This window comes from Ammospiza caudacuta, chromosome 6 (assembly GCF_027887145.1).
Source record: "Ammospiza caudacuta isolate bAmmCau1 chromosome 6, bAmmCau1.pri, whole genome shotgun sequence".
Lineage (NCBI taxonomy): Eukaryota > Metazoa > Chordata > Aves > Passeriformes > Passerellidae > Ammospiza > Ammospiza caudacuta.
In genome coordinates, this window is record NC_080598.1 from 15,791,653 (window position 1) to 15,813,124 (window position 21,472).

At 39.5% G+C, this 21,472-nt stretch overlaps 1 protein-coding gene across 2 annotated transcripts; it reads right to left on the reverse strand.

The window, feature by feature from the left end:
• Positions 1 to 905: 905 nt before the first annotated feature.
• On the reverse strand, positions 906 to 19,595 carry COPB1 (COPI coat complex subunit beta 1). 2 transcript variants are annotated; one of them, XM_058806358.1, is made up of 23 exons: positions 19,483 to 19,595; positions 18,576 to 18,656; positions 17,072 to 17,222; positions 16,195 to 16,424; positions 14,991 to 15,160; positions 14,721 to 14,835; positions 14,071 to 14,163; positions 13,411 to 13,548; positions 12,346 to 12,465; positions 11,816 to 11,923; positions 11,580 to 11,726; positions 11,007 to 11,152; positions 9,895 to 9,991; positions 9,118 to 9,278; positions 8,471 to 8,591; positions 7,889 to 8,116; positions 7,535 to 7,714; positions 6,590 to 6,734; positions 5,019 to 5,138; positions 4,554 to 4,699; positions 3,247 to 3,336; positions 2,363 to 2,518; positions 906 to 1,230 (listed from the first exon to the last, which is right to left on the reverse strand). In XM_058806358.1, exons 3-23 carry the CDS (start codon positions 17,160 to 17,162, stop codon positions 1,171 to 1,173), a joined length of 2,862 nt encoding a protein of 953 aa, XP_058662341.1. In that variant the 5' UTR covers positions 17,163 to 17,222; positions 18,576 to 18,656; positions 19,483 to 19,595; the 3' UTR covers positions 906 to 1,170. The 2 variants fall into 2 exon arrangements, with proteins under 2 accessions (XP_058662341.1, XP_058662342.1); XM_058806359.1 differs by lacking the exon at positions 18,576 to 18,656 and having other exon boundaries at positions 19,483 to 19,576.
• Between the last annotated feature and the right edge of the window lie 1,877 nt (positions 19,596 to 21,472).

Below are 21,472 nucleotides of genomic sequence, written 5' to 3' on the forward strand. Positions count from 1 at the left end.
AATTCAGAATGAAAAAAAAGGTATTTTCATCGCTGAGGCCTGAAATGTTTTGGGAATCAGCTACATGGAGTATTTTCTTCTGTCCTTCTGGAGTAGGTCACAGCTGTGGAAATCCAGCAGCAGGACTTTCAGCCAACTGGAAGAGCACTGCTGGCTCTGGACACTCTTCTGTAGAAGCAATTGCTCGCAACAATTTAATAAATTCAGAATTAATGCTGAACAGATACAGCAGACAGTATTTTCACTCTATGGTTATATGTTTTTATCCACTGCTAATGTGCATAAGATTTAGAAGCCAAATGGTGTTAATTCACTTCAACATCCTGACCTGACCTTCACTCACAAGTCTTTCTTTTCAACATAGCTCAATTCATTGCAAGTTCACAATGAGTCTGAATCTTTCCTTCCTGAGCTCACACACATGGCCAAAGGCTGCATTCACTGAAAAACTGCTTATGCTGCTACAGCTTTAATGCTGCACTTGGCTGTCTTTTTCACAGTAACTGAAAAATAAGAACACCACCAGCAATGTTATGTTACTCAGGATAACACTGCTAGGAAAGCACTTCAGAAACAAAGTTTAAGGTTCTACAACTTGCTGGAAAGAGCTGAATTTTGCCAGTCTCTTTTTTGATACTACAAGCTTGTCTGTGCCAAGTTATTACATTACCATCTAGAATATGCAGCCTTTAATTTAGCTGGCAAATTTATATTCTCCTAGGTATACCAGAGTATTTTAAGAATTATGATCACACATTCACATATTCAGGCCTAGTCATTACTGCAAACACTGAAGCAATTACAGACTGCAACTTTCTCAGAGTATCCAAGTAGCCCCAGACAGATATTCAACACTGATCAGATCATACAGAGATTATAATTGACAGACAAAGCAGTACTGATATAACTTGTTTATTGTACTGTGAGCATCAGTATATATTAGAGACAAAGAAAACATGACTTCCAGGACAAAGAAAAAAAAACCTGGAGATTTAAAATTTGCCCGATATCAATCATGGAGAACCTATAAATTATCTGCTGGAATGCTTTCAGCTCAAAAGCTTGGCTTCTACAATTACAGAACACTGAAGAATATAAGATGTTCTGGATCCCAAAAGCCACATACCTAAGGTTAAACTGTAAAAGACCCGAAGAGACATTAGGTAAAATTTATAAACTTGTCTTCTTCTGAGACAGATTGATCTTATCTCCAAGGCTCAGGGCCATTCCCTGTAAGGAAAAGGAAAACAACAATCATGACACAAATACTTCACTTGAAAAGAACTTTATCTCATCTATATTAAAATGGAAATTCCATATATAGAAATCTATTAAATCAATGGCATGGAAATTTCCAGCTGCTCACTTCTTTGTACATTTCATAGTGCTCACTTCCTTATCACTAGGTAAAGGTTAGGTCTACATATATTATTGAGACAATGAAACTTAACTGAGCTGGCAACTGTTACATGTGTTATCCATATGAAAAGCAAAAGACTAAAATATATTGTAAGCTTTTGACCTCCCACCCCGGACTACCAGGGGAGAAATGACAACTGCCTGTCCAGTTACTGAAATTAAACTGCTGAAAGTCCCAGTGCTGATACCAGTACACTCAGTGCACCACAGCTATGGAAAATTATTTCATCACAGAGCCAGAGTAATATTGCACAAAAACTGAAGAATCATCAAAAGAAACTGCATGAATAAATCCACATATTCAATAGCACAATGATTTCAAGATGCAACCATGCTGGTATATGTAATTGAATGCAGTCTTCTGTAAAAATGGCACTGTAACATATCAGAAACTTTAATTTAAACCAGACCAAAATCTTTGTAGTGACATCACATAAACGAAATGTTTTCTTTGAATATGAAAACTCTCAAGTACTCCTTTATTGTACACTGTTTAAAATATTTCTATTTTACATTGGTGTTTTTGTTTTATTTATCCCAAATCCCAGTCTTTTTTTTTAGTTGGGAGGTAGAAACTCTAAATGCCAAAGCAGATTCATATCTACATAAATAACTCCTGCTAAAAACCTTGGGATTTTCTTTTGTTGTTTTTAAAAAGAATCAGTGAATAGCAATCACATGCATAAAATTTCCTTGTTGTGTGACACTGAAATGTGCAATTTGGTTGGGAAAACATCATGTAACCCTGGGGCATATTTGGTTTATTATTTAAAAGCAAATAAAATATAACATCCTATTTGCAGTACTATGGACAAAATTGGGAAATCTTGGCGCAAAGGCCAATTTTATGGCAACGCACCAGGAGAAAGGACTGTAAAAAGTCTGTAATGTTTGGGAGTGCTCGGTACACTGCCCTAAAGGGTGAGGGTGGCAAGGCCCATACCTGACTCTTGGCCCGGATGCGTATGTGGCCCGTGACAGGCGCCTCCGGGCCCAGGTGGATCGGCTTCTCAATGCTCACGTTGGCCAGGGCGTCCTCCCCGAAGATGGAGCGGGCGTAAAGATTGGCTGCCATGAAGCCACAGTAGCCTGAAAGGGCCTGTGGAAAGCACATGGGAACCCTTAAAAAACCAAAATCCTCTGAACACAGTTTAGTTCAGCCTAAGTTCTCTAGGCAGTTATCAATGTGTCATGTTTACACTTCTTTCTTCACCTGCAATGTTTTATAACATGTGGGAATCATGCACAGGGAAACAGCAGTGGGCCTTTTTCTAGAATTCGTACTGGGAATTATGCAGTCTATAGAATTCATCAAGACAAGGCAGGTGGGCATTCTATGGTTTGTTTTAATCAACAGCAAAATGGCAAAGAAGTTAAATAGCTACTAAATTTGGTTACTACCCATGTAATAGCTATCATACATGGTCTATCTTAACAGCTAGTAGCTATTATATATATTTGTTTTGCTTTACAACAAAAAGGCTAAACTGGCAAAAGAAAGGTAAATTTTGTCAGAGAAGGAAGAAATATGGAGCTACTAAAAAACCCGTTATGTAAACAGATGGTCCTATAAAGTCTATGCTGCAGCTTAGCTACTATGAATCAAAATGGACATTCTGATTTTTCACCTTGGGACAACAGAATTTTGGTAACATTTATCTGCTTCTACTCATTTCAGAGTAAAAGCTTTGAGGTACATGTACTATTTCATTTTGTTTCATTTAATTTCATTTATTTGAAGAATATTAACAACAAATGTTGAACAAATTAAATAATAAAGTACAGGAAGTAAAAAAGTTATCTAAAACTCTCCAAGAAATAACTCACCTTCTCTGGAGTCAGGCATTTCATATTGGTTGACTTCAGTATGTGCTGTAAGTATTCATTTAAATCAATGATATTTGTATTCACTGTTACCTTCAAGAAGGACAAAAAAAAAAGGCAATTACTTTAATTAGCTCCTCAGGTATTTCTGAAATCTCTTCTTCAGGGCTCTATAAAGGAGATCACTTCCACATTCCTCCTTGAGGAACAGCACACTCAGTAAGCTGCATGCACAGGAAGTCTTCCCCTCCTGCCCTCCACTTGTTAAGATGGAAAATTTCATGCTATTACCATGGTTGCTAAAATCTATTGGGTGAATAGGATACTCTGTTGAACATCTAGATTATCTACAGCAAACAGTGGACTCCTTGTCTGAATACAGTTTACACATTGCCAGAACAAGAAAAAGCAACACCTAGTCCAAAGTTTGCTTTTAACCAGTGATAAAGATTCCTTTCATCTTCCTCTTCTAGCAACAACGCTCTCTGGGCTGCCTTGGCTTTATCATATTGCATATTATGTGCCTTGTTTAAATTGTTTTTAACATTTCTCTTAGGAGGAGTTTACAAACTACTAAGGCTTCATATATAATCCATTACAATATACTGTGCACAAGTTCCCCTGAGACATTTAAATCTAGTCCCAAGTGAGCACACCTATGTACCACACAAGGCTACAGTTCATGTAAAGTATCTCCCATTCTGCTTCTATTTCATTCTTATATATCATCTCCCTTAAACCCTTTTTTTTTAGGTTTGGGCACCCTAGTTACTAAGAAGTGTAACCACTGTCTTGCGGGTCTTACACAGCACCCAGAACTTTATGCTACAGTTGTACTGTAAAGTAGCAAGGTGAAAGAAAGATGTTCCTGTCCCCCTGGCAGGGGGCTGGACTAAACAACCTTTAGAAGGTCTCTTGCAACCCACAGGACAATGTGATTAGAACTGGAGAGGCTGAGCAGCGTGAGTAATTCTGCAGCCTCAGAATAAACCTAAATTTGTTGCCATCTCACCTTTGAGCCAAAATACACAGCAATCACCAGTCAGCTTGGACAGCTTCCATAGAGGAGGTAAAGCTCAATGCACACAAGCTCTTTTGCAAGCCAAAACCCCAGTTATTGCATTGCTAAGCTGGTGAAACTGATAAGATAGCTGTAAGAGAATAAGCTACTTGAGGCAAGCATCCAATGAGGATGTTGAATGAGGTTTATGTGGCAATAGACAATGCTGTTGCAATGAGCTGCTGTAGAACAAGAGACAGAATTGTATCTCATCAACAAAGTAACATAGAAAAAAACCTCAAAAACTAACTTTGTTTTCCCACTCAAATTCTGCCCACATCTGTCTGAACTCAGCATCTGTACAGGAAGCAGGCTGGATGTAATCCATGATGTCAATGTGAATGTCACTGAGAACCACACAGTTTCTGTCGCTGGCTGCTCCAGAGACATCGTACACTGCAAGAGAACACACAAAACCACTTCTGAATGTTCCAAAAAGTGAATTTGCTCTTAATAAGGGTGCTGAGCTACCATCTGCCAGTTAACAACAGCCAACCCTTGCTCAATCTCATGCTGACAATTGTCCTAAAGGTAGCACATTCTACAATGGTTTTAAGTAACAGTGATACAGCTTTTTTTTAAATCATCACAAAATATTCTTACATTGTAATTTAATTTCTTCTTTCAATATGAAGGGCTTTATTTTTGAGCTCATTAAGCAGTTACAAATACAATGCATTCATGTTAATTTTGCACACTGAAATTGTTTACTTACCAACATTACCAAAAATGATTCCATTTTCTGTAGAAGCAACTTTGACATTAGCTTTAATGTTTGCAAAATCATGTGGAGCAAGTGTCAGAGGAGATGGTTTCTCCACAAGTTTCAAGTCACCTGTGTAAAGAAATTGGGAGATGAAATCAGGGAACACTAGCAGTATACAATGAGCTTAGCTTCTGAACAACAGGTTTTATTTTCTTGTCATTCAATTTTTGCATCTATAGAGCTGCACTAAACACCACCATAAAAATATTAATTGATTTGGAATTGGTTGTTATTTTTTTTATAGTTTCCTAATTGCAAGAGAAATTACATTATATAACAATTTCAGTTAAAATATTGCTGTGTTCACCCAAACCCCACAGAAAACAAATGCAAATACTGAATTAAATGGGCTTTGGATGGAGTTTAGTAATAATTTTTAACAAGGAAATGGTTAATTCTACCTTGTATTTTAATCAGTGACATCATCATAAGGCCTAACCCTATAGTCAAGTGCCTCAAATCCAAAGTACAATGTCCAGCACTATAGGCACCAAGCTATTTACTAAAAGGTCAAAATATCCCCTTGATTCTGAATATAATTGCTCCAAGGAAACACTAAGGGATGCATTTTTACTAATCCTTCAACAAGCAATTGTAAAGACTCCTTAATTCTATTAAACTGCAACTTGAGAACACAGCATGAACAGCATGAACTCCACACATGGGAGTGATGCCTCAAGTCAGCTTTTACAGTACATCAGCTGGGAAAAACAGAATTCCACTTTACTGAGCTGACAAATAAAAAATACAACCTATTAAATAATGCAACCATTCGATTTATTCCCATCATTAGTCTCATCAAATGATTTACAAAATTTTAGGAGAAAGGTTATGCCCCTCCAGTCATGTTTATTATAGTGAAAAGTACATAATATGAGTTCTCCTAACATATTGTAAATGTATGTCAGCTCCTGACTGCCAAAACAGAAGACAACTAATAAGAAACTGGTTCCTGAATGCCAAAACAGAAGACAACTAATAAGAAACTGGTTACTGTTCTAGAATTATGTGCTCCAGTGACTCCTCTATGAGAAGTTAATGAAGCCTCAGTATTGTCCAAGCAAGACTCTGGTACAGCTGTTGGTACAGGGAATGGTTTCAGTTGAGTAAATGCAGTATTTAAGTGCTTCAGGCTGAGTGCAAAAACCACCTAGGGCAGATGGCTTTCTGCTCCATACCAGTTGGGATTTTGACCTATTTTTATTTTCCTGTCTATGGTAGCAGCACAATGAAAAATAAGTACATCAAAAAACCTGTCTATATATCAGAAAAAAAAGGAGAAGGGGAAATGGAACACTATGTTTTTAGTGATAAAATCTGGCTATGGTTTATATCATCAGATTGCATTGTCAGTACATACAAACTTCCACCAAATATTTAAACCAATATATCTCTAAAGGCATTCAAAATGTGACTAGCTGGCATCACTTTGGAAGTGTTTCAGGAATTCCTTAGAGCAGGGTAATGCCCAATTCCCAGAAGCTCAGAGCTGCTTTTTTGCAGCATGCAGCCCTCCTTACCCAGCGTGGCCAGCTCCAGGGTGCAGTTCTGCAGGGTGTCACTGGTCTGGTTGACCACGAGCACATCCAGCACGATGTCATACTGATTGACATGGACATAGGCTTCTGCATACACAGGGTCTGAGAAACCTGTCAGCTGAGTCACCTGTCACACAAGCCAAGGGATTCACCTCCTCAGAAAGCAGTTTAAAACACACAATCATTCAAACAATGACAAAAAATAAGAATAAAGTACACTTAAATTGGTTATTATTTAATATGGGCCTCCAAAACAAGTTGCCTTCCTTCACATGTGCCCCTGCATACACACTATATATTTCTATACACATATAAACCCCTCCAGATGAAATGAATTCTGAACTAATAAGTTGCTAAAATATGAACTGTAATGCTATTTATTCTTAAGATGATCAGCAGCACAAAGAAATGCTGACTTAATATGAAAAGGTAATTTTAAACATCAAAAAGAATTCATCTGTTCTTTCAAAGTCTGGGGGTTTAACTCTTAACTAATGAATTACTCAAGTGATTTCTTCTCTTTAAACCTCCTCAGCAGGTTCTGCTAATCTACAGGAAAAAATAGGCATCAAGAGTGAAATAAGGATGCATTGCACTTAGCAATAGGATACAGCAGCCAAAGAAAGGGGATCTTAATCACTTCTGGCATCCTTGCTCCCTTCCCCATGAACTTTACTGAGATTTCAAAGCAGCAAACCCTAATTTGTTCTCCACATTTCACCAGGTGAGCACTCTCCAAGTTTCCTTTTTGTTCTTCCTCTCCCCATTTGAGATGGTAACAACTATAAGCACAAGTGGTTTTCTTTTTCTCCTCATAGAATATAACTGTGTCTTCCCAATCAAGCAGCACAGTCTGGTTCATCAGTTCCAGTCTGCAATTCCCAAAATGATCCCATGTATACAATTAAAGCACTGATTTCCCACTACCTTATTAAGTTTGGAAGCAAGAGGATCAGCAGCCTCTTTCCTCTGCGTGTTTCCCATTGCTGCAAGAAGGCTGAGCTGGAACTGGTCTTCTTTTGAGCTCATTTCATTTTTAGCAGTAAGCTGCATGAAGGAAATGGGATCATCTGGCTGAATTGTCACATTCCTCTTCTCAGATTCTTTCTGCAGGAAGAGAGCAATTCAAGAATTCACAGTGAATTCCATTCCTTAGCACAGAAAAAGTCAACTAATGGCTCACCTACACAGAGTCAAATGGTGACATTTCTGAGACCAGCTTGGATGTGAACACCTGTAAAAACTCCAAGTGTTTATGGTTACACACTGATAACAGCTCACCTTCTGGGAAAGTTTCTCCTCTTCTAGCTTGGCTGACAGCATGTGAGAGAGGGACTGCCTGCATTCTTTGTTGAAAATGTCATTCATGAGAGGAGAACATTCTGACAACACTTTCAGACACAATGAAATACGATCCACATCATCATCTGTAATTGGCTTCTTGGGAAGAGAAGACTTTCCCAAGTGGAGAATTGTGGCCATCAGCAGCATTGCTTCAGCATTAAAGGACTGAGAAGGAGCACAAAGAGAATGGAAGAAGGTTATTGCATTTGCCACAGCTTTAAAGAAATGTTGACTTCTGACTTATTTAGGAAAAGGTGCATATTAATCAAACCATAACATCTCTGAAGAGATTACTTAGTTTTTTAGTATTTGTTATCTGAAACCAAGCAGAATGATTTAGAGACTGTCTAGATAGAATGGCTGGAAAGCAGCAGGTCCTGTTTGTGATCCCAACTATCATTATTATCCAATCACATAACTGGCACTGCACTTTGGACTTAACCCATTTTGCATCTTTTGAAAAGAAAAGAGGGAAAAAGCAGCTGTTCCTTAAATGTGAAAACACAAGAGATGACTCACATTTTGTTTCTTCTTTTCCTGAACTAGGGACACATAACGCAAAGCAATCTTGGTTAAAGTTGTAGCAAGGGAAGCTGCAACAAAGAAATCTCCATCCAGCAAGAATCCTCGTAAGGGAGGTCTGCAAAGACAAATGATCCTCAGAAAACTACTTCTGGATGACAATCTTCAGCCTACTTCTGTTAACCTTCATACTGTACAAGCAAAACAAGTTTGAAACACCTCACAAGGTTGAGTGTTTTCCTTCTCAATGTAATTTTCTAGATACAGAGATTTTCACAAGTCACCACAGTCATTTCCATGTGGACTAGGGAGAGAGAGGTCTAGGAATGCAACGTGATATAAAAGGAAGAAAATATTTTAATCTAAAGGCACTATCTCTGTATCCAACTAAAACTGTGAGAGAACTTTATATGTAAAAAAAATCAACTAGAATTCAGGACATCGTAATTAATAAAGCACTTATTTATACACTAAGCTTTGATTACAAATCCTAAGCAATCAGGCAACTTCCTATTCTATCTAGCTAGGATTAAAACAGGAAACTCCCTCAACCACTGAACTCTGTATGACAGATAACACCACTCAAATAAACAAAGATAAAAATTAACCAAGTCATTCCTGGCCAAGCATGAAATCACAAATACCTGTCTTCTTCCTTTTTGGCAGGTCGGGAACTGCTAAGAGCACTTTGTGTTGCATAAGTGCCCATCTCTGTCACTAATTTTTGGGCTGGACCCACAGACACCTCTTCTTCAGGTTTGAGCTCACCAGCTTCTTTCTTGATTTCAGATTCTACTATTGGGATCTAAAAATGAGCAGGAAGCAACTGTTACAATTAAAAGAAAATATATATTTTTGTTCTACAGGTTTTAATAAAAATTATCTGCATTACTGAGGTAATGGTTTTATAACCAAAGGTTCTAAATATTGTTTTTATAACCAAAAGGTCAGCTACAGTGCATCGGTTTGGGGAGAATTTGAGGAAATAAGCAGATATTGAAATACTCACAGAAGCTTCCTATACATGCAATAAAGTTCTCATTGATGAACTAGATTTTGTTAGAGAAGTATTGCTCTCAGAACAACACAAACTGAAGGCATTTTTTCTTTGCTACTGGATATAATTAAATCATATAAAGCTGCCATAATTTTCTGAAATAAGGAATTTCCCAACTTTTCTTGTAACAGATATCACTTATTCTCAGCTCAAGTATGCTACTTGAAAAAAATGAGTAATGAATGCAAAACCCTGACTACTTTTTACTTAAGATTTTCTGTGCAAATGCCAGTACACAAGTCCTCAAAACACTGTTATATCTTACTTGATCTTTCTAAAATACCTTTTCTTAGAAAACCCACTGCATAATGGCAGTAAAAACCACAAAGAGCCAGGAAACACAAAAACCCCAAAACATACACACCTCTCCGAGTGATCTGCGAACCTCTGTCATTACACTTTGTATATCCTCCTTTGTGCTACAATATTCTCCAAGGATCCATAATGCTCCTCGATAAATCCTGAGACAAGAACAGTAATTTAAATCATGCTTTTGTGATATACTCAAATCAGCACCAAGAAAAGTGATTTAAAGTGATTTATCAGGTAGTAAAGGCCAGTCTTGACAAATTCAAAAGGACACAACTGACAAAAGCAGGTTAAATCACAAGCAATTATCTTTTAAGCCTCAGTAAACTCATGAAAAATTACATCAAATTAGATATATTCTCTGCTACATTTTAATTTCCATTTTAAACCTGAAATACACAAAATTAAATTTCATTGGGATCACAATGAAATACTCCACTGCATGTGAATAAAGTCAGCTCTAAATTCTCCATTTAACTGAGACAAACTAATTTTTCCATTATACAGGAGAAAATGAAAAACCAGAACAAGAATGAAGATTAGGAAAAGAATAGCAAAGCTTCAGAGGGATTTTTTCCCCCACTTAATGAGATTACAATGGAGATGGGATTCAGAATTTTCTGTGTATTAGGAGAATGACAGAGTGCTCTTCTGACACAGAGAAGTTCTCATATGACTTAACCTTTACAGATCCATCAGCAAGCAAAGGTTTTAGAGCCCTGAAAGGTACTAAAATAGCTTTATACTTTGTAAAGCTCAGTCTATGTTAGATTAGGCTTTCTAATAAATGTACAGTATTTCCAGTTGCCTACGAGTGCAAATTCCTTAGGAATTCTGTTTTAATAAATACATTACTTTATGTTTGGCCTTCATCAACAACACTACATCCGAGCAAGGAGAATTACAATTATCAAGTGCATTATAGAAACGGAAATTGAATTTATTTCATTTTGCATTTATTCAATGCAACAAATGCCCAATTTACCTCTTGCACAAACAGGCAAGAAGAAAGCTGTACCTAGAAATCTCCTACCTCAAAATATCTAGGCTCACAGTCACTCTGTGTGGGTAACGTGGATTTTGGTACATATTTAATGACAATATACATTCAATGCAAGTGAGCCACAGGTGCTCCCAAGTCTGTTTGGTATCATACTCTGGACTCACTTGACAGATTTAATAGCATGAAAGACTTCAAGCATCTTCTCAACAATAAGAGGTCTGAGGTTTTCAAATCTCTGGATCGCTTCCCGCACAAACTCCAGGACATCGGCGGCTGCCGCTTCGTTGTTGTCACTAAGGAACTCCATCAGCTGCCAGGAAAGATTGAACATCAGCACAAACAGAGAAGTTTATACAATAATACTTCCCTTCTATGTTCAGAAAAATAAAAGTCCTTATGCATCTCCAGTGAAAAAAAACTGAAGTCAAACAACCTTAAGTACATTCCAAACATGTACCAATTATCACATTCCCAAACTGTTTTTCTAGTGATCCAAATTATTGCACTTTTAAAGGTGCTCTTCAGCTCATGTTCTTCAAAAATATATTAACAGTCTCAGAAAAACAAAAAATTACAGCATCAAAAGTTCTATGTTTCTTTAGGAACTAAAAATAGCATTGGTTCTTGTGAGGTTCATTACGAGGCCACTATGAGGAACACCTCAGCTCCAGCAATTCTGCAGGTGCTGGGTACAGGTGTAACACATGCAATGAGAATACAATGAAATATTTGCATACCACTGGAATAACATTGGCAGCCATGTCTGGGAAGCGAACACTGCAGGAATGCAGTGTCCGAACCAGCAGCTGTCTGTACTTGTCTGTATCCTCATGCTCTGTCACATTATTCGTTTTAATCACTTCCTTCTTCAGAACAATCACAAGCTGCAGAAAAGATCAAATCAAATTTTTTAAAAAGTGACATTTTTCAAAAGAAAGAAAACAGCGTAATGAATCAAAAGCACATAATTTACCTCCTCCACATTTCTTGAAGACACAAGATCCAGAGCCAGCTGAAGGGTCTTTTTGCGCACTTCTAGATCTGGGGTGCTCAACACTCTGAGGATGTCCATAACCAGATCCTGAAACAATAACAAAGTAAAGTATTTTGCCATTTTAAATTGCTTCCTCTTCATACAATTCTAATTTTCAGTCCTCAATGATTTTCAAAGCCTTTCTGGATACATAATATATGATGTACTGCCAAGCAAGCAGCAGGCATTAGAACTTCTCAGTGTTCATTTAATACATTTACACAGACATCTCCTATGCAGTTACACCATTAAACCTTACAACCAGGACAGCATTTGTCATTGTTAATTTTTATGCAGACAACAAAAGCAGCCAAGTCATAAACACAGAAGTCCATCCAATATGTGTTCAAAAACATACCAAAAGGAAATTGAAACTTCAGAAGTTCTTCTCTTCATTGCAAAAACCTGGGAGATTTGTTATTGAAGGCTTTTCTTTCCTAAGGCTTGCAGGAAAAGAGACAGCAACATACCTGCAACACTCGTTCATGGGAGGGATGCTCCTTCAACTCAATCAACCGATCCAAGACAATCAGTTTCACATTATTATCACTTTCTTTAATGATCAAATCTATGTAGCATTGGGCAGCAGCCTAAAATTAAAAGGATCAAAACCATTTTTTTAAGTCAGGAAGAGAATAAACTGGAAAATTTTGAAATTGAGGAAAGGATTCCTATTTTACTATTAAAGCAGCTACTCAGAGCTGGTACAGAAATTAACCTTATAAACAGAGTTTAAAATTTTTTGTTCACTATGTTACAAAAATCACACATGAAGGCTCACAATGGCTTCACCTTACAGTACACAGACTTGACTTCAAATTCAAAGACAGACATAAGATAGGTTATCTGACATGCTTTGGGTCAGCTGTGAAATATGCAACAGGGCATGAAAACCAACTTAAAAGAGTTGGCAGTATTAGCCTACCTAGATTAGGTTTTAATGACAGCTTCTAGGTACAGTGTGTCTACTTCACCAAAATGAGTATGCCAAACTAAGAATGCTGGAATTCATACTCCCCCTGACTTTTGGAAACTATGAGTGACAATGTTCTAATCCTATGCCTAGCCTATCTTTTAAATTTCCATACAAATTCTAAATTTCTAAGTGATCCTCAACCATCAGCTGTAGAAATATAAAACTAAGAACCCCAGGTCAATCAGTAATCAACACGAATCTTCACTGTTTTATGCTTCTACGCTGGTCTGAAATAAGTGACATTCATGAGTAAAAAATTTCATCCAATCTCTGAAATCTTCAGCTGTAGTCTGCTTTGCTAACTAGGCCAAGTAGATCACAGGTTGGTCCAACAGTCTGCACAGTATTCAAGATTATGCTCTACCAAAGTGACATGAAATCCACTAGCTCCAGGTCTGCTCAGTCTTTTTTTGTGACCAATTCTAAGAGTTACTTTAAGATAGTGTTTCATATGAGAAATATTACTAAAACCTTCCCTCTTAAGTATCAACATGCAGCACACAGCGTTCACCTCAGTGCACTAGAAGCTACTGAAGAGCTGCAAACATCCCTTTCATACCTTGATTGCTGTGGGTGCACTGGAGAGTGTAACCAGAGTACCTGCAGCCTCATACTTCACTGCAGGACTGGAGGACTGCAGCAGGTTGTAGATGCAGCGAATGAACCGAGCTCTCTCCGACGGATTCGCGTGACAGACCTCGATAAAAGAATGATCCACAGTTGGCACACAAAGAAAAGAGCAATCCTACAGCTCACCTGCTCCACTGTCTCACAGAGAGGAGAAAATTAACAGCATTTTCTGGTGACAGGAAGTGTCATTCACAGCTGTAAAACTCTAATTTCAAAAGCTGTTCTCAACAACTCTGAGTAATGCTACAGTCTTAAAATCTCCCATCAAAAGGAAGGGCAGAGCCTCTAATAGCCTCTGTAAGAGATGGCCTGCTCATGCCCACGAAGACCACTCTGATAATATTGTCCCCATCACAGCAAATCTGGTGAGACTTATTGCTCTGTACAGTGCACACTTGAGCTCTTTATCATTTCAAGAGACAAGATTTATTGAGCTCTATTAAGCAATGACATATTCCTGACATGAACAAGAAGTCAGCTAAATCCCTTTTCCAGCAACATTCTATCCCTTTTTAAAAACAGTCTAATATAATTCTATAAATTAACATGTGCCATTTATTTTAAATGTGCCACAACATTTCCCTTTTACCTTGTAAATTAGTTCAACAATAACCAACTGCAGTATGTCACCAAAGGTCTGCACTTGGTCAATACAGGTACTCAAATAATCCAAAGCTCGATCCTACAAAGAAAATAAATTATTTTATATTATTCAGAGTTTGCTCACTCAGTTGAATTTTAAATAAAAACACATGCTAAAAATCAAAATACAAAACAGCCTTTATGCAATGCTTCAACAATTTAGGAAAACACTGTAGACCTAAAGAGCAAAATAATCCATCCTGTCTATAGAGGGCAAAAAGAGAGACAAACTAATGGTAATTATGCACAAAAGGCAATTGCCTGTAGAACAAGTGATCCAAAACACTAAACAGACACTACCATTTCTTTCTCATGTAACTACAAAAGCTTTAGAACAGCAGATAATGGACTACTTCTCAGTGAAGTTATGTTCACATTTTTCAGCACCTTCACCAAATAGAGTAGTTCTCCTTTAAAATAAAGAGAGCACTAAATACCTACATTATCAGTACCAAATAGCCCACAAAAGCATTAACACTACCATACATGGGGTTTTTTATGAATACAAGTAGTTTATACTATCAACAAACTACTGGCTACTAACCCACCATATTTACAATTATTAAACCAAATGACTTTGAGGGCAGGTATCCTTACCTGATCTGCATGAATCAGCATCATAAATGCATTTCTTTTGCAGCTTGCATCTTTCTCATTCACCAAGAAATCATGGATCAGTTCAGGAGCATCAGGTATAAGATGTTCAAAGTTTCTTTAGAAGAAAAAAACGTAATTAAGAGTGGAGTAAAACCCAGGGATGCCCATAAAACAGAGGAGAAAAGGCAAACAAACACAGAAGTTCTGACCAGCAGTCTAGGGAGTGATAAATCTCTGAGCTCTCCAAAGCTGTGCCCGGTTGGTGTGTACCTGTAGATGGTGTAGATGGCCAGCACGGCGTTGCGGCGCACGTAGCTGTGCCGGTGCTCCAGGCACGCACGGATGGCCGGCATCAGGGGCTCCAGCAGCTCAGCCTCCTTCAGCTTGCACAGAAAGCGCAGGGTGGAGCCTCTGATAAACTCGTTGGGGTGCTGGAGATCCTAAAAGCAACAGGAAACGTAGCTGAAATGCCAGACTCTCCAGATGAATGCACTTACCACCCTCTCCCACACTCAGCTCTCCCATGGTACACGCTCCCAACATTCCCAAAGACATCTCACTGTTTTCTCAAGAAATTATTTATTTATTATTTCTCAAGAAATTAATATTAATGCCCAGGATGTATGTCTAGATGCTGAACAGAGTATTTGTCACTTTGAAATTCATCCAGTCACTGATCAGAAAACTGTGCTTGTATATACTGGTAAAGGTTGCGTGTGCCTGAGAACTGCTTGTGCTGCTGTAAAGATTGATAACAAGGATGTTATTTTGTCTAGCAGAAATCACTCTAATTTTTGTATTTGTAATTTTGTTAAGACTATCGGGTGTGATTTTTCATACTTGGCCCCAGTGACATCCCACCAGTTAATTAAAACCAATTACACAATGTATCACAGACTATCACATACTCCTATTGCTTTCCTAAAGCACTGCTGCCCCACAATATTTAAAAATATGTATTTATGTGCAATAAAACTTACAAAGCCTGCAGGATTTTTGTCTGGATTGTGTTTGTTTTCTCTGATTACCATGGCTGTGAAAGCTCAGCCTGTGGGCATTCTTGCACATTGGATATAAATTTCTTGTATATATAAGCTCATCTGTTTCCAACCCATTCCCAAATCTGAAGCTCCTTATTATCTTTATGAAGGTGTTTCCCAAACATATCACAATAGTGTCCTTTTATGACCCATGGCTTGTCCAAGATTCCTGGTGGATGGTAACTATGTTACCCCTCACAAGGAAACAGAGCACTACATTTTTGTTAAATTGTACCACTAAAAGAATGCAAAACTCCTTGGTAGTAGACCTGCTGCCTATCTGCAGTTATCCAGCTCTGAAGCGCTGAGACACAGCTGACAGGACGGAAATGCTGAGCATAAACAATGTTTATATTTATTCAGTAACACAAAATGCTGTCCCTTGTACAAAGCCCAGCAGAGGAACACAAGCAATGAATTAACCAAGAGGTTACCTTTCTGTATGCATCACACACAAGGATCATTTCCTGCAGGAGCCTGCCATCTGGAGTGGTCTTTGGCACGATCTCCCAAAAGACAAGCAGCAGCTTTTTGATGGTATGGTCTTGGAGAGGCAGCACAAAACGTATGATGGTCATCAGGAGCCCAGGCAGCTTCTCACCATTCAGAATCATAATGATCACCTTCTTCAAGGCCTCTGTCTTCAACTTGACATCTCCTTTTTCTACAGGAGGAAATGAAGTGAGCAAGGCTGACATGTCACAGCTACTTTAACAGGAATATTGATCCTCAGTGTCAGAAGACACAAACTCCTCTGAAGGGGTGAAATACAGCACATCAATAAAATCCTTCCCTTTACTTCTATTAAAGAATAAAGAGGAAGCAAGAGATATTTAAAAATAAGCATGGAATTCATGGACTAATCAGCAGATCAATATATTGGAATTGAACGAGTTCAAATCCCAAGGCCATTTTAATGCTTAAATTTGTACCAGGATACTACAATGTGCCCTGGAGTCACACATATATCAGATCCCACAGTGCACTGAACGAGTGACAACACAATTGGTTGCTTATTCCAAAAAAATCTGCTCAAATCTGCCTTAGCCCAAGCAGGTATTAAAACTCCCAAAAAAAAAAAGATTTCAGATTTTCCCAGACTGTGGAGTACACCAAAGCACATAAAACAATATCATGAAGCTTGTCAAAGCACATCAAACAGAGGAACAGACATATTCCAGAACTCAACAGGAAATAAACATGAAACTGACTTGTTTCAGCTTACAAAATGTAAACAATACTCGAGGAAAGACACTATGAGAGAATGATTCAGGTAAGATGGAGCATCCTTCAGTCACTGCCAATACTTGCCTAGGTCATTTTTTAAGCTGATTTCAGAAGGTGGCTCTGAATCCATGGGGACGTTGATCAATGTGTAACACACGTTCTCTGCAGCAGTCATGGCTCTTGGTTACAGCAGCTCTCTCAAGGGAAGAAATATTTTCACACAATGTCAGACAACCTAAAAACCAAGCAAACAAAACCATCCCAAAGTTAAAAGACTTTATTAACAAACACAAAAGCATTATTATAACTGACTTAAAGGCTTGCAGGATGGATGCAGCAGCTTCTCCCTCCTGGAGTCATTCCCTGATCCCAGCTCCTGTACTCCTGTGTTCCTCCAGATGAATGACCCAAGCTGCAAAATTAGCTGAAAAACTTCACAGAAAAAAGAAAAAACTAAAAGATAAAGTTCTGGACTCAATTAACAAGCTGAATCAGTCTATGCAGGAGGCTTTGAAGATGAGCATGAGATCCAAGAGAGCAAAATCCAAGGATGGGAGAGAATAGAAAGATGGAGAGAGAAGCATTTTACCTGCCAGGGATCATCAGGTCAGCTCAACTCTACTGTCTCCACTAGACACTAATGAGGAAACCAAGTCATTTTATGGTGAAAAAGGACAAGAAGGCTACAGATATATCAAAGCTGCTGTGTGCCTGACAGTCCAGGTAAAGAAATCTGCTATTAAGCTCAATTCTCATTCTCATGTTTGTTTTTTTCCTTGTGTAATAGATATCTAGGATCAAATCAACCCTTTTGTTGTATCAATCCTCATTCTCATGTTTGTTTATTCTTTATGTAATAGACATCTAGGATCAAATCAACCTTTTTATTCTATTTCTTAGGTAATGAAAAATGCTCAAGCCTGAGCTTGCTTGGCTAATGCTGTGATACCACACTGACAAGCACAGCAAAGAAAACTGTTACTGTTTACTACATGAGCAATTTTGTACTTTTTACAGAAATTGTGTCAAAAATAAATCAGCTTTTATTGATACTAATTGTCTGGAAGTCTGAGACTCCCTTTTCTCATCAAAGGGGCATGCAGAGAACATCACCCTGAACAGAGAGCAGGGAAGTTGTGCTGAGCTGGGCTGCTGTCTCTTTCTCCACACAAGAAAACAACTCACATCAATCAGCACCAAAACAATCACCCCAAAAAATAATTGCAACACAAATGTTTAAAGAAACTCTCCTCTTCCCATTATGAATTTCTGTATTTTAAGGCCTACATTCCTTAACTTTGTTGCTTACAAATATCTACATAAACCACTCATTCAAGGAATGACTGGATGTGGCCCTTAGTGCCATGCTCCAGTTGACAAAGGTCAGTCAAAGGTTGGATCTGATGATCTCAGAGGGCTTTCCCAACTGCTTTCTTGCCTCAGCAGCAGCTTTTTTGCTTACACTCCCTGTGCAGTTATCCAGAATTCCTGCCTCAAAGCCCTGCAGCCGGCACCTTCACCTACAAGAACAATTGACACAGACCATAAAGCAGATCCTTGTGAAAGCAGGGCACATTTCTTTACTCACACAGAGATCTCAGCTGCAGAAATTTCCAAAATCACGGTCAAACATATCTCTGAAGTGTGATAAATGAGTGCACTTTGGGCTCTGAAAAGCAGCAATGAAAAACAACTCTCGTGAAACACCGAGCTGGGAGATCTGGCAGGGAAAACCACCACCCCGTTTTCCTCCTTGCAAGGCACAAAGAGTTGAAATCAGAGACACTGAGAGCCCACAGGGACACAGATCTGGTGCTGCTTTAACTCTCCAGCAGTAACATCTCTGTCCCCTGTGGGAGTCACTGAAGAGTTGGGGTCGGAAGGGGCTTTAAAGATGAATTCATTCCAAACCAGGCTGCTCAGAGCCCCATCCAACCTGGCTCGAACACGTCCAGGGATGGAGCACCGCAACCAGACCCCACGGGAATCGAAAGTTAAGAGTTTACAGGGCGCAGGAAGGCAAAGCCACGCCTGCTCGCCACCTACATCCCCGGGGAGCCTGAGCAACGGGGGCACCCAATGAACCCAAACCTCGGGAATGCACCGCTCTACTGACGCACAGCTATAACACAGAGTGTGCAAAATGTTTGCTAAAAATCCCCACAAATTTCCAGCCGGCTGAGGGCTATTTTTTCCCTTCGTGTCCCAGCTCCTACTTCCACTCCAAACCCGGGCATTTTAAGCTACGAGGCAAAACTTCCCTCAATGCCCGTGTCCGCCTGCCATTCCCGTGAGGGAGCCCCGAGCCCCGCAGCTCTCTGGGCGCCACAAACCCTCCCAGAGCCGCCCGCGCCCCGGGGCCCTGCCGGGGCCACCGGCAACATGGGGGCCCTGAGGCCTCGGGCCTTGCGGCGCCCAGCGGAGAAGCGGCTCCCGCCCCCATCCCCCGGCCCTGCGAGGCTGCCGCTCCGAGGGCCGGCCGTGCGGCTCCGTACCGGGCAGAGGGGTCGGGCCGGTCCCGGTGCGGAGCTGAGCCCGCGGCGCTGCCGCTCCGGCGATGGCTGACGTGGAGCCGCGCCCGCCCCGGCCACATCGCGCGTACGGCGGCCGCGGCGGGACACGCCTCCCGGCAGCGCGAAAGGGGCGGTGCCGCCAGGCGGGAAAGGGGCGGGGGCGGAAGGGGCGGGGCTTGTGACGTCACACATGAGCGGACGGCGGGGTTTTCCCGCGCGGGGGGGATCCGGGACCCTCGGGATGCAGGAAAACAGCGGAAAATAGCGACCGAAAATAAGATTAAACACCCCTCCCCACATAGATAGATACAGATACAGACAGATATAAGATATATAGATATATACAGATATATAGATATAGATAGATAGATATAAGATATGTATATAGATAGATATAGATCGATATAGATAGATAGCAATTAGGTAAATAACAACAAAACAAAAAAGACAGTAAAAGGGGGTTGGGAAATGGTAAAGGGAAAAATAAATGGGTGGGGAACAAAAAGTAATTGGGAATTAGTAAGGAGCTGGAAAATAGATTATGGGAAATGGATAAAGAAGAGGGTGCATAAATAAATACGGGAAAACCAAAGGGAAGGAAAATGGGAGAGAGAAAAAAACAATGGGTGGGGGAAAAAAAGTAATTGGGGAAATTAGTAAGGAATGGAAAATAGATTATGGGAAATGAATAAAGAAGAAGGTGTATAAATAAATAAGGGAAAAGCAAAGGGAGGGAAAATGGGACAGAGAAAAAACAACGGGGAGGAGAAACAAAGGGAGTGAAAAAAAACAGTGGGAGGTGGAAAAACTAGGGGGAAGTAACAAAAAGGAAAAAAAACAACAAGTAAAATAAATGAAGGGGAAAACATAAATAAAGGTGAAAAATTAATTAAGGGGGGAAATGGAAATGAGTAAGACGGGCAAAAATGAGTGAAGGGGAAAATAAATAAGGGGGAAATAAAAGAAAAATAAAGGGAAAAACTAAAATAAATATAAATTTAGGAAAAATAATAGCAGCTTTTTCTAGCACTTAAAAACCAAATACACAGCCCTGGCACTGCTGTTTTGCTATTTTCAGACTGAACTATTTGTGTGGATTCAAGTCAGTATTTAAAGGCTGTTCATAACAGCACCATGATTTATTAATTTTTGTTTAATAATTTATTAATATTTATTACTTTATCTGCAAATTCCAGGCCTTTTTTTTTAAGTACACTGAGCAGGCTATCAGGTCCTATGTGGGTCCACCCCAAAAGGTTGTTCCTTGTAATTTTCAATGCAATCACTGGGGAGAATAATTGTATTAGAATGATCCAACATAGAAAAGACTGAACTCAGTCTTGCTTACAGCATCCCAGCCAGGAAGCACCAATTCCCTGGGCTTCCCTGGCAGATGGCCCTGAGGAAGTCACTGTTAGTCCCACATTTTATGGCATTCAGCTTAAATCCAAAGAGCCCCAGGTGCAGACCAAGCTGAAGGGACAAAGCCCTGCAGAACCCGTTGGTTCAGCAGCAATGCACAGACTCCATAGCTCAGCTCAGGAGAAGTTCCTCTAATGGGAACTCGTGGTGGTTTTTTTGTTACTCCAACTCAGCCCTCAGTTAGCTAAAAGCCCTGTTCTGCCCCAAGGCTGGCTGATGGCTCCAAAGAAAGACTGACATTCTGAAAGAGGTGGGGTTGAGTAAATCCTCTCAAAAAACCTGACCACAATTGGTAGTCAGCTTCATGCTTCTTCAGCCTCACAACCACACATGCCTTTTCAGCTGGGACAAAGTGACACAGGGAAATGCTCTTCCCTGTTTGCTCCATGACTATTTTATGGTTTCATAGGCATTTTAAGACCCTCTCAGTTCTACATGGTAAGCAAACACTCTAACAAATGGTCAAAGACAAAATGGCACCTTGATATGACACTGCTATTTGTGAATAGCTGTTTTTTCAGACTGAAAAAGAACCGAACTGACAACAGAC

Bases quoted from the DNA above. Each gene is read 5' to 3' on its own strand.
- COPB1 (XM_058806358.1), bottom strand. From the start codon at position 17,162: ATGACTGCTGCAGAGAACGTGTGTTACACATTGATCAACGTCCCCATG. The intron at 14,836-14,990 runs GTACACACCAAC...TTTCTTCTAAAG, and splicing joins GCCATCTACACCATCTACAG to AAACTTTGAACATCTTATAC. The intron at 9,992-11,006 runs GTGAGTCCAGAG...TTCTTGTCTCAG, and splicing joins CATGCTATTAAATCTGTCAA to GATTTATCGAGGAGCATTAT.